Genomic DNA, 13,580 nt, shown 5'->3' on the forward strand with positions numbered 1-13,580 from the left:
ACACTTGTTCACCATCATAAGCTGACCATGTACAGCAAGAAACATAACTCTGTCCTGCTTTTTGCAAGAATTATGGCCCCTTTTGGACTTAAAAAAATATCGGATTTATTGGTTAAGTTTTATGTTTAGGTCAGCTTTTCTCCTAAACTATTCAAGCTATTGCTTTGAAACTTGCAACAGTTGTTCACCATCATAAACTGACTCTGTACATTGAGAAACATAACTCCATCCTGCTTTTTGCAAGAATTATGGCCCTTTTTGGACTTGAAAATCCTGGGTAGGACATTTTTTCTGTTATACAAAAAAATCACATGAGCGTCAGCACCTGCAAGGCGGTGCTCTTGTTTTCATTTAGTTTTACTTCCTCCTCTGATCTAGAGCTTTAGGCATACATTGCATCACTTTGTGGAGCTGTTTTTATGAATAATAAAAAGGCAAGTATATGATTCAAAAGAGATGCTAACATATTGTCTGTACATTTTTGGATTCTGATGTAATGATTTAAAAAAAAAATGTTAAAAACAATGGAATTTATTAATCATTAAGATAATAAATGTTTTTAAAAGCATAATCTTTTCAACATATTCAAGCGTAAAGAAATTTCATATCATACATTAAATATCAATCATACACATCCCTTATATATAATAATTTATTCATTACAAAACATGAAATCACCCCACAACCCCTGAATTTCAGACTATTACTGTTTGTAATTAATTTCAGAGTGCTTAGAAGGGTTTGAGTTTATTGTTGGTAACACAGACTGTACAGAATGTCCGTTAGACAAATACAGGGAGATAGGGATGATGACATGCGAGGCCTGTCCCCCTAACTTTGGTACTGACCAGACTGGAACAACCAGGCTTACAGACTGTAAACGTATGTATACTTGTATGGATATTAAAACACTTTAACACTAGTGATATTTACAATCTGTAAGTGAGTTCCATGATTAAAAAGCTTAAGTTTTAAGACCAGCCTTAAAATAACAGTATCTGATTGGTCAATCCTGACATCAAATTAACCAATAGCATTGTTGCATTCTAAGACCTGTATTATAGCTTAGATTAGTAATTTTGGATCGCAAATCTTCTTTACCGACTGACTTAGCTGAATAAGGAAGGGCTAGATCTGTGGATTGCAAGTTCAGTCCCAAGGTAGACATAATTATGTTCTATGTGACAATGTAATAGGAGACATTATATCTGATATTATTAGTTGTCCTCAACCTCTGATTCTTTGAGAAGTTGGAAGTTTCTTTCAAATGGTACCGATTCCAAGACCACTGGTTAGGTTTACTGCCCATATCTAGATAACTGAAATGCTGTTTTGAAAACAATGCTAACCTGAAAGCAAACAAACTTTTATTAGTAGTAACACCAAAGCACTTTGCTACAGAATATGGCAGTATAATCATTTTATTGACTTCTGAAATGTAATATATTTCAGCAAAGTGTACTGCAGGGCAGTATTATGACAGTGGGCAGTTTCAGTGTGAACCCTGTCCAGTTGGTCAGTACCAAGATCAGGCAAAGCAAACCGAATGTATCAAATGCCCCACTGGCACAACTACCTCAGGAACTGGATCTATAAATAGTAACCAGTGCACAGGTATGTTAATTTTGCTCATTTGTAAGTTAAGAGATGTCAGCAGTAACTGTTTAGTTTCAGATATATTAATTTGTCCTTTGTGAACTGCAGCCCATGCTTGGTAACCAATTTATAATTATTATTATACCCCAACCAAACATGTTTGAGGGGGGTATATAGGAGTCAGTTTTGTCGCGTCCCCTCCCCTCCCATCCCGTCGCGTCCCGAAATCTATTATCTCATTTATTACCAAATGGATTTGATTCAAACTTAAAATACATGTTCCACCTAATCATCCACATCATTTGACACAAGGTGCATAACTCTTGACACCAAGTTTTAATGAATTATGTCCCCTTTTACTTAGAATTTAAGGTTAATTTTGTTGTATTTTCACTATATCTCAGTTATTACTAAATGGATTTGATTCAAACTTAAAATAGATGTTCCACCTCATCACCCACATCATGTGACACAAGGTGCATAACTCTGACACCAATTTTTTTATGAATTATGCCCCTTTTTACTTAGAATTTAAGGTTGATTTTGATGTATTTTCACTATATCTCAGTTACTACTGAATGGATTTGATTCAAACTTAAAATAGAATGTTCCACTTCATCACCCACATCATGTGCCCACATCATGTGACACAAGGTGCATAACTCTGACACCAAGTTTTCATGAATTATGTCCCCTTTTACTTAGAATTTAAGGTTAATTTTTGTTGTATTTTTCACTATATCTCAGTTATTACTAAATGGATTATATTCAAACTTAAAATAGTTGTTCCACCTCATCACCCAGATCATGTGACATAAGGTGCTTAACTCTGACATAATTTTTTATGAATTATGTCCCCTTTTACTTTAAATTTAGGTTGATTTTGATGTATTTTCACTCTATCTCAGTTTTTTACAAAATGAATTTGATGCAAACTTAAATAGATGTTCCACCTCATCACCCACATCATGTGGGCACAAGGTCCATAACTCTGACACCAATTTTTCATGAATTATGCCCCTTTTTACTTAGAATTTAAGGTAAATTTTGATGTATTTCACTATATCTCAGTTACTACTGAATGGATTTGATCCAGACTTAAAATAGATGTTCCACCTCATCACCCACATCATGTGACACAAGGTGCATAACTCTGACACTATTTTTTCTTGAATTGTGTCCCTTTTACCTAGAATTTAAGGTTATTTTTGATGTATTTTCACTATATCTCATTCTGATTGGCTTAGAGCCAAAGGGAAGTAACCTTTTTTAACTTTTGTACTGAGTTTCTTCCCTTAAATTCCAGGAATTAGTCTGTTATTAGAAAACCCATTTTTAGATTTTCAATATTTTAGGTATTTTATACTTTTTTATTTATAATCCTATGTAAAAAGTAAATACATTTTTCTGTGGTAACATGGGTCGGTAAGACTCTTTTTTGTATTCACTTTTAGTGTATCTCTTATATTAGAGATTTAATATATTAACTAGTATTACTATACTAGTATTATACTAGTATTACTTATATGTGGAAGCCCAGGATGAAGTACTCCAAAGACTAAGTATTTTTAAGATTTCTTGTGGTTGCCATTCTTCTGTGACAAGACCGTATGGTGGGGGTATGAGTCACTCCTGTGACAGTTCTAGTTACTACTGCTTTCATCTATTGCACATATATTAAAACACTAATTGCATGGGGGTGCAGTTGGATGAGCAAAATGTTTGAATTTTTCAGGGTTTCCAGTTAGCCAAAAACAGAAAATTACAGACCCCATTAATTGATTGAGTCTTGGTGCTGGAGCTAGTGCTTGAGTGAGGAGAGTTTCACTGTTAAAGGAATATTTAAGACTACCTTGGAAGCTCACTTGGGTAGGAGGCTCAACCCTCAGTACCACTGTAGTTGTGCCTCTCCCAGAGATGTCCCGCTTGAAATTAAACGTCATTTCAAGTAGCTTGTTTTTAGCTCACCAGAGCACAAAGTGCTCAAGTTGAGCTATTGTGACCGGTCATTGTCCTGCGTACGTCGGCGTCCGTCGTCAGTCATCCGTCGTCCGTCAGTATATGCCTTGTGAACATTCTAGAGGCCACATTTGTGACACAATCTTTATGAAACTTGGTCAGAATGTTAGTCTTGATGATCTCTAGGTCAAATTTGAAAATGGGTAATGTTGGGTCAAAAACTAGGTCAGTAGTCAGATCAAAGGAAAAGCTTGTGAACACTCTAGAGACCACATTTTTGACCTAATCTTTATGAAACATGGTCAGAGTGTTTGTCTTGATGATCTCTAGGTCAAGTTTGAAACTGGGTCATGTGGTGTCAAAAACTAGGTCAGTAGGTCAGATCAAGGGAAAAGCTTGTGAACACTCTAGACCACATTTGTGACCTAATCTTTATGAAACTTGGTCAGAACGTTTGTCTTGATGATCTCTAGGTCAAGTTCGAAACTGGGTCATGTGGGTTTAAAAACTAGGTCAGTAAATCAGATCAAAGGAATAGCTTGTGAACACTCTAGAGACCACATTTATGACCCAATCTTTATTAAACTTTATCAGAATGTTAGTATTAATAATCTCTAGGTCAAGTTTGAATCTGGGTCATGTGGGGTCAAAAACTAGGTCAGTAGGTCAGATCAATGGAAAAGCTTGTGAACATTCTAGAGACCACATTTGTGACCTAATCTTTACGAAACTTGGTCAGAATGTTAGTCTTGATGATCTCTAGGTCAAGTTTGAAACTGGGTTATGTTGGATTAAAAACTAGGTCACCTGGTCAAATCAAAGGAAAAGCTTGTGAACACTCTAGAGGCCACAGTTGTGACCCAATATTTATGAAAGTTAGTCGGAAATTTTGGCTTGATGATTTCTAGGTCAGTTTTGAATCTGGGTCATGTGGGGTCAAAAACTAGGTTACCTGGTCAAATCAAAGGAAAAGTTTGTGAACACTTTAGAGGCCACATTTATGACTCAATCTTTATGAAACTGGGTCAGAATATTTGTCTTAATCATTTCTAGGTCAAGTTTGAGTCTGAGTTATGTGGGGTCAAAAACTAGATCACTAGGCCAGATCAAAGGAAAATCTTTTCAACACTCTAGAAACCACAATTTAAATTTGAAACTCATGAGAATTAGTCAGAATGTTTGTTTTGATAATCTATAGGTCAAGTTAGAATCTGGGTCATGTGGGATCAAAAACTAGGTCACCGGTCAAATAAAAGGAAAAGCTTGTGAACACTCTAGAGGCCACAGTTGTAACCAAATCTTTATCAAATTTAGTCAGAATGTTTGTCTTGATCTTTAGGTCAAGTTCAACTCTTGGTCATATGGAGTCAAAAACTAGCTCAGTAGGCCTGATCAACTCTGGTGAGCGATGTATAGGGCCATCATGGCCCTCTTGTTATCAACATCTTCCTAGTTCAGATCTGCAGAGTATAATCTTTATATGCAAGCCTTTCGATACCGATTTATAATTGCAGACCAGGTATTTCCAGTTCAGATATTTCCAGCTTTCTTCATTTTTGTATTGTAGATATTTGTCAAGCAGGTTATACACTAGTATATGATACAAATGGTGAGCCAACAACCAACTGTAATCCATGTCCTGTGTCAACATACAAGGACACATATACCTGTAAACCTTGTCCAACAGGTTTCACAACTGCTGGTACTGGAAGCACGGAGTGTTTACGTAAGTTTTTCGTTTTGTTTTGCTTCAGTTTATTGGTCAGAAACTTTGAACCTTTTTAGATACTTTGAATCTGCTTATTTGGAAAATCAGACGTGAAATTCAAGATTATTAAACTGAGTAAGGAGGTCAGGCTCAGAAGTCATGTCTTCTGATTGGTTTATTCTTACAGCTTAAAAATTGACCAGTTATATGACTGTACTGGAGATAGGTCTCAAGACTCTTTATTTATAATCTTGAATTCGCATAATGTGTAAAATTCTTAAAGTGAGAAAGTCATCCTGCTGGCTTACAGAAGCTTAGTGGTTCTACCTAGGTGCCTATCAATGATGAAATAACGCCAAGTAACTTTCTCCACCATCAAAAGCTTGAAAGTCACTATATGACCTTTAATTGTGTCAGTATGATGTTAAACCCAGCAAAAGAATATCGCCTAATAAATCTTGCTACAAAAACTATCGGCATTGTCCTTGTCATTTCAAGTTTTTGTCAAAGATGAAATGTAATTAGTGGGGCCTCCGTGGCCAAGTGGTTAAGGTCACTGACTTCAAATCACTTGCCCCTCATCAATGTTGGTTCGAGCCTCACTCAGGGCGTTTAATTCTGCATGTGAGGAAGCCATCTAGCTGGCTTACAGAAGGTCGGTGGTTCTACCCAGGTGCCTGCTCATGATGAAATAATGCACAGAGGGGCACTTGGGGTCTTCCTCCACCATCAAAGCTGGAAAGTCGCCATATGACCTATAATTGTGTCGGTGTGACATTAAACCCAACAAAATGAATTATAAATAAATAAAATGTAAATAAATTGTAAACTGAATGGATTAAAAAAAAACACCTAATCAAAATATTTGAGAGAATCTGTTCCTGAAAGATTGTTTTAAATTTATTTAAAAAGTATGTACATATTTTTTACTTTATATAGGTTATATAGGAGATTTTGTTTATAAGGGGCCATAATGATCAAAACATTTTACATTTTATAATGTCTAAAATCCTATCATTAAAAAAAATTGGTTCTAAATACCTCTTTTTAACAGCTCTGCTGCTTTGAAATAATTCTTAAGAAAGCTCAGTTAAATTAAATCAGTTACTTCTTTTAAATATTTTCACCATAAAATATGTGAAATATTTCAGCCAACTGTGGTCCAGGGTATTTCTATCCATCTAAGACCAGTCCAGTATGCAAAAAATGTGCAAGGGGAGAGTACCAGACTGAATCTCTACAACCATCATGTGACTCGTGTCCACCTGGTCAGACCACACCAATACTAGGGGCAACAACAAGCTTCCTCTGCTACGGTAAGTCTTTGCTTCTTTCCTTTCTCCTAGCATAACACTGTCTAGCTTGTTTTAACCCTAACCCTGTACTTTCTATAATGAACTTGTCCATCTTTCAATTTGGACAGTACCATTAACTGTTAAAAGGGGTGCTTACCAAAAATCTAGCCACTGGTTGCAAAAGCAGAATCAGTCCTGTCCAGCATGATAAGGGATAATTATAAAAAATTCATGCAACATGTTCACTTATTTTGTTTTTATGCCCCCAAAGGGAGGCATATAGTTTTTGAACCGTCTGTCGGTCTGTCAGTCTGTCGGTCTGTCAGTCTCTCCGCAATTTTCGTGTCCGGTCCATATCTTTGTCATCCATGGATGGATTTTCAAATAACTTGGCATGAATGTGTACCACAGTAAGACGACGTGTCGCGCGCAAGACCCAGGTCCGTAGCTTAAAGGTCAAGGTCACACTTAGACGTTAAAGGTCATATTTCATGATAGTGCATTGATGGGCATGTCCGGTCCATATCTTTGTCATTCATGCATGGATTTTAAAATATTGGGCATGAATGTGTACCACAGTAAGACGACGTGTCGTGCGCAAGACCCAGGTCTGTAGCTCAAATGTCAAGGTCACACTTAGAGGTTAAAGGTCATATTTCATGATAGTGCATTGATGGGCGTGTCCTGTCCATATCTTTGTCATTCATGCATGGATTTTAAAATAACTACGCATGAATGTGTGGCACAGTAAGACGACGTGTCGCGCGCAAGACCCAGGTCCGTAGGTCAAAGGTCCTAAACTCTAACATCGGCCATAACTATTCATTCAAAGTGCCATCGGGGGTATGTGTCATCCTATGGAGACAGCTCTTGTTCTGATTTTAAAAAATCAAATGATCTTAGTTGTCACTTGATTAACAACATTGGTTTAGTTATGATTTTTATACAGAATTTTAGTGAATTAAACTCTGCTTAGCAACAATCTCTGCACATCAAACACATTTCAGTTGCCCCTGTTTATGAGTTTTAACAGTACTAAACGCAGTATAAATGTGTACTGCCACTAATAACTGGAAGTTTTTAGCTCACCTGTCACAAAGTGACAAGGTGAGCTTTTGTGATTGCGCGGTGTCCGTCGTCCGTCCGTCCGTGCGTGCGTCCGTAAACTTTTGCTTGTGACCACTTTAGAGGTCACATTTTTCATGGGATCTTTATGAAAGTTGGTCAGAATGTTTATCTTGATGATATCTAGGTCAGTTCGAAAACTGGGTCACGTGCCATCAAAAATAGGTCAGTAGGTTTAAAAAAAGAAAAAAAATTTTTGGGCCTCTTTGAGGGCCCCTATATTTCAAAGTTTCATGGAAAAAAATTTGGTTTAGAAAGTTTACCCAGCATATTTAGGTTTAAGTTCGAAAATGGGTCACGTGCCCTCAAAAAAATTTGGGCAGTAGGGGCTAAAAAAAGAAAATTTCCTTGTGAAAAACTCTGAGGCATATATTTCACAAAATCTTCATGAAAATTTGTCAGAACCCTTTTCCCCTTTATTTTTATCTAGGTTAAGTTTGAAATGGGTTTTAATGCTTTAAAAAAAATAGGGGCCCGTGGTAAATAATTTAAAAACCCTTTTGACCTCTTTAAAGGCCTATTTTTCATGGGATTGATGAAAGTTAAACTGAATGTTTAAATTTTATGGGTATTTGGTCGAGTTCCCAAAATGGGTCATGTTTCCCGTCAAAAAACTGGTAGTAGGTCTAAAAATTGAAAAAACCCGTGACCTTTTAGGGGCCTATATTTCATGAGATCTTTATGAAGTTTTGGGCGAATGTTTTACCCTTTATGATATCTAGGTCAAGTTCGGGAAAATGGGTTTACGTGCCATCAAAAACTAGGGTCAGTAGGTCAAATAATAGAGAAACCTTGTGCCTCTCTAAAGGCCATATTTTTCATGGGATTGTATGAAAGTTGGTTCTGAATGTTCATCTTGATGTTATCTGGTCAAGTTCGGAAAATGGGTCAGGTGCGGTCAAAAACTAGGTCAGTAGGTTCAAAAAATAAAAAAAACCCTTGTGACCTTCTAGAGGCCATATTGTGAATTGATCTCCATAAAAATTGGTCAGAATGTTCCCCTTGATGATGTCTAGGTCAAGTTTGAAATGGGTCCATGCCTTAAAAAACTAGGTAGTGGGTTTCAAATAATAAAAAACCTTGTGACCTTCTAGAGGCCATACTTTTCATGGGATCTGTATGAAGTTGGTCTGAATGTTCATTTTGATGATATCTAGGTGAAGTTTAAAACGGGTCAACTGCGGTAAAAAACTAGGTCAGTAGGTCTAAAATGTTTAAAATTTTTGACTCTTAGAGGCCATATTTTTAAATGGATTTATAAAAATTGTCTGAATTTCCTTGATGAATCTAGGTGTTTCAAAACAAGGTTCACGTGCAGTAAAAACTAGGCAGTAGGTATAAAATAGAAAAAACTTGTGACTTCTAGGGGCCCATATTTTTCATGAGATCTCTGAAAATTAGTGAGAATGTTCACCTTGATGATATCTAGTAAATTTTCAAAACAGGGTCGTACTTCGAAAAACTAGGTCAATAGTTCAAATATAGAAAAACTTGTGACCTCTCAAGAGACCAATTTTCAATGGATCTTATGAAAATTGGTCAGAATTTTATCTTGTTTAACATCTAGGTCAAGTTCAAAATGGGTCACATGAGCTCAAAAATTTAGGTCACTATGTAAAATAATAAAAAAAACGACGTTCTTTCCCCAAAAACGGGGTTTCATGGGGGGAAAAAGGTGAGCAAATTCGGGGACTTTTCTTTGGCCCTTTTTTTATTAAATGGCTTTTTTTGGGGGAATTGTAGCCCCTTTGAAACTTTTAATTTACATTTGGGAAAAATTAAATAAATTGGATGAGAATTTTTTCTTTTGAAGTAAATATTAAAGAAAAAATGACCCAATGCCATGAGAAAATCAAATTGTGGGTTTGGGACCAGCATGGCCCAGCCCAGCCTGCGTTTTGCAGTTGGTCAGGACCCGCTGTTCGAAAATGGTTCTCAAATTGCAGCGGTTTTTAAAAAGGGCGAAAGCATGGAATTCCTGACCAGACAACACCCACTTTGTTGGGTTTTTTTCCATGGACGGCTCAAATTTTTTGGTGGAAAGATGGTCATTGGAAAACCTTTAATTTCTTTTGCTAAAAAATTTATATCAGGCAGTTTTCCCCTGTATCCCCTTTGGTTTTGTTTTGCTGTACCTGTTAAAAAATTTTAAATTGTTTTGTTGTTTTTTTTTCCAGACAAATTTTTAAAGATGGTTTTAAGTATGATTCCAGCCGGGTTTTCTGGGGTGATTTTCCCAAAGGAACTTTATAGACAGAAAGATTGTTAGTAAAAGCATGTGGTGAAAAATTGGTTACACAACTGAGCTCCGGAAAATGTTTCCCAAGGGCCCGATGGGTTCGTAAGAAAACATTTTAAGGGGTTTAAAAATTTCAGCTGTTTTGCCCCCTTTTATGACTTTAATAGGTGGGCTGAGGGTTCTAGGGGTTTAACAGCTTGACTATCAATCCAGAGGTCTGGGGTTCAAATTTCCCGGCCCAGGCACTGGAAATTTCTAAAGATGCTCTTGAGTGTCCCCCCCCTAACTATGAAAATTGGTTATTCCCATAAAAGGGGTTTTTCCCAAAGAAAGAGGGTTTTCGTGTTTATCGTTGCTTTAAAAACCAGGCCCCTTTTAAAAAACCGGGACTGTCTAATTGAAAAAGAGCTGGGGGCTAAATTAGCGGGAAGGCCTGTATCAAAAAAGGATTTCTCTTCTTTTTTCTGGCGGTTTTGGTCCACTCTGTCCCTCTGGTCAGATCGTTTCTGTGTTTTGTATTTTTAAGGGGAATGGTTTGCTATATGTAAAGCACCCTTTTTAAAGTGTTTATTATGAAAAGGGCGATATATAAATCTGGTATAAAAATAAAGCTTAATGTAATAAGATGTGCTTTTTAAGGGGCCCGAAAAAGGGATTTTCCCAACAGTATGAATTTAAAAGTTTTATTACATAACCCCGTAATGATGGTAAAATTAAAAAATGTGGACTTAGATAGCGAAAGGACAAAATTTTTTGCAAATTTAAAATTTTATTTTGTATTTGGATAATCGCTTGAATAAGTTGGGCTTGTTTTTATGTTTAAATTTTTCTTCCCTCGGCAGGGTTTAAAAGTTGCCAAAACCAATCTGTTATCCTGAAAACTTTCTTTAAAAAAAACTCCTATAGTTTTTTAAAGGGGTTTTGCCAAATTTTTTGGGAAAGGATTTAAAGAAGTATATTGTGTTTTCATTTTAATTTAAAGGGTTTTTGCCGGGGTTTTGGGGTTTTTGCCCTTTAAAATATTTCCGAAAAAATTTTTTTTTGCCCGAAAAATTTTCAGCCTTTTTCTGAATTTAATGTCTACAGTTTTTTTAAAGGATCTGGGCCCCCAAAAAAAAAAAAACTTTTTTCGTATGAAAGGGGAATTTTGCATATTTTCGGACATAAATTTACTTTGCCCTTTATTTTGGGGGGTTATCCCCTTAGAAATTTTAAAGAATTCTGTTTTTTGCCTATTTCCTACAGAACCTTGTCCCCCAAAAAATCCTTTTCAGTATTTAAAGGACTTTTGTGAATTTTACATATTGCCAGGTTTTGTGGGTTTTAGCCCTTTTTTAAATTTTTAAAAAAGTGTTTAAATGTTTCTTAAATTTTTTTTTTAATAACTTTCCCTTTCATATATCTGGCCCAAAAATTACCCGAAATTTATCACAATTCCCGTGAACTTTTGATATTATTAGGGAAAAAAGGTTATGGGGCCCCTTTTAAAATTTTATTAAAAAAGCTTCCCAAAATTTTTGCTATTGTTTGTAAGCACTTTTTAAGGCCCAGCCAGTACAAACAGGGAAATGCAAACTCTATTGAGTTTTTACTTGAAATAGTGTCATAAAATGGTTTGAGGAAATTTTTACTAGCATGGAAAAAATTTTTGCACCCGGTTTTATTTATTTTGGATTTCACTCGCCAGGCCAGAGTTTTTGGTACTTGACTTATTTAAAAAAAACAAAATAAAGTGCAGGGGGGAAATTGTGTTGGGGATATATCTTTTAAAAAAAATGTAGGGGGACCAGGTCCTTTTTGGGCATAATCTAGTTTTCATTTTATAAAAAATTTTGAATTAATTGAAGGTGGTTTTTTGAAAACAGAGGGGGGTTTATTTTTGAAGGGAAATTTTTTGGTTTTGACCACTTTTGAAGCTCCCATAAGTATAGTGAAGATTTTTTGGGAAAATTTCAAATCATGGGCCCAGTAGCTTATTTTTTACAGGGGGAGACCCTTTTTTTCTGCAATATAAAAGGGTTTAAAAATTTCTTTTTTTTTTTACATTGTTGAATCTCTTGTTTTATTAGTGGGGAATCGCTTTTATACAAAGCTGTTCGGGTTTTTTATATTGAAACTGTCTGTTTTTTTTGTCTTTTTGTTTTGTTGTAACTGTCAACCAGGCCCGTTTTACAACAGAGCTAGTAGTAGATGTGAATCCTGTCCTCCAAATACGTACCAGTCAGAGCCATATCAATATGTGTGTGAAAAGTGTCCTGCAGGAACTAACATTGCAACATCAGGCTCAGATGAAATGTCAGACTGTAAAGGTATGGAAACTTTATTTATAGTAGCAAGAAAAATAGGTAGAGCTATTGCTCTCATCCATGCATTGTCAGCAGCATCCCAATTTGGTTCAGTTTAGTATGCAAGCTGGTATCTTTGTCAGAATATTACCCTAAATAAAATCTAGGACAAGTTTGTGTCTTGGTCATCTGGGGTCAGAAACTTGGTGGTCACTAGGTCAATTAATGGGAAAACCTTGCTAACATTCTAGATGACACATTTTTTACCTCATTTTTTATGGAACTGTTGTCAGAATATTTATCTTTATATTAAAATTGTGTTCCTTTAGATCAAAAACTAGGTCACTGGATCAAATCATAGAATAATCTTAACATTCTAGAGGCCACTTTTTCTGTTTCATCTTCTTAAGGAGGTAGGTTACCTTCATATTTGTATGTGCGCATGTCCAACCGGAAGCTAACGTGACGATTTACGACGACGTTTACGACAAACTAAATGTGTTTGTATATTCATTCTTCTGAAAACAAATCATGAACCTGTCTTCGATCTGATGCTTTATGGTTTAATTAATTCAGAAATAATGAATAAATTGCCGCAGAAACGCTTCAAAACAATGTTGCCCTAAATGACGTCACTGACGTCATGACGTTACGTGTCAGTTACCGCGCAAAATTAATAGTTTTTGTCTTGAAAGTACGTAATTCTGTGCATTTTTTTCTTATTTTAACTATTTTCAAATAACCATATTTGCTGAAATATTTCTATGAGTCTTTTGCTCTGAATAAAAATCAATATTTTTCTTCTTTTATGTAGTTATATTGAAATGTTATGCGGAATGTAAGAAAATGGATGATGGTAACCAATGTTATTTGGAATATAGTTGGGTGAAAGGTTACTTGTTACGGCCATTTTCAAATAAAAAATCTAGCAGTTTGATTTGTAATACCTATTTTTCAAGTTCCGTTGATAATTTGTTACTTATATACTAAAACTAAGATCTAAAATTGTTCAAATTTCGGTAGAAAATGTGGTTTCTTGAATTGAATTGATGTTACCATGGAAACGAAGCCGTGACCTATGTATCTAAATGTAAAATTCAAAAGCGTTGACACTGGTCTATTTAAGAAACACAGCTCGGCTTTTTATTTTCATTTCAACAATATCCATGAGAATAATAGCAGCATGCTGAACGTTTTTTCCATGAAAAATGCCAGACGAGGGGTACTGCTGTAAGTATTCTAAGCTGTGAAATTTGTTTGAATAATGCAAATAACACGAAAATATAACTTACGTTAGGAAATAGTATGTTTTATAGCTACATTAACTAGAAAGATAATCTTATTCAATATTTTTATAAGAAACTATGACAAAA

The 13,580-nt window shown here is 35.6% G+C and overlaps 2 protein-coding genes across 2 annotated transcripts in view; both read left to right on the plus strand.

The window, feature by feature from the left end:
* The window catches only part of LOC123562048 (uncharacterized), a 332,465-nt gene extending 325,851 nt beyond the window's left edge, over positions 1 to 6,614 (plus strand). Inside the window, exons 79-82 of the mRNA XM_053524913.1 lie at positions 727 to 882; positions 1,453 to 1,614; positions 5,123 to 5,281; positions 6,415 to 6,614. Of these exons, the coding sequence (XP_053380888.1) occupies positions 727 to 882; positions 1,453 to 1,614; positions 5,123 to 5,281; positions 6,415 to 6,614 (677 nt within the window). The remainder of the gene's footprint in view (positions 1 to 726; positions 883 to 1,452; positions 1,615 to 5,122; positions 5,282 to 6,414) is intronic.
* Positions 6,615 to 12,076: 5,462 nt separating this feature from the next.
* LOC123562051 (proprotein convertase subtilisin/kexin type 5-like) overlaps positions 12,077 to 13,580 on the plus strand; it is a 110,262-nt gene continuing 108,758 nt past the window's right edge. Inside the window, exon 1 of the mRNA XM_053533205.1 lies at positions 12,077 to 12,231. Coding sequence (XP_053389180.1) covers positions 12,216 to 12,231 — 16 coding nt within the window. The 5' untranslated portion in view covers positions 12,077 to 12,215. The remainder of the gene's footprint in view (positions 12,232 to 13,580) is intronic.

This window comes from Mercenaria mercenaria, chromosome 2, assembly GCF_021730395.1.
Source record: "Mercenaria mercenaria strain notata chromosome 2, MADL_Memer_1, whole genome shotgun sequence".
Lineage (NCBI taxonomy): Eukaryota > Metazoa > Mollusca > Bivalvia > Venerida > Veneridae > Mercenaria > Mercenaria mercenaria.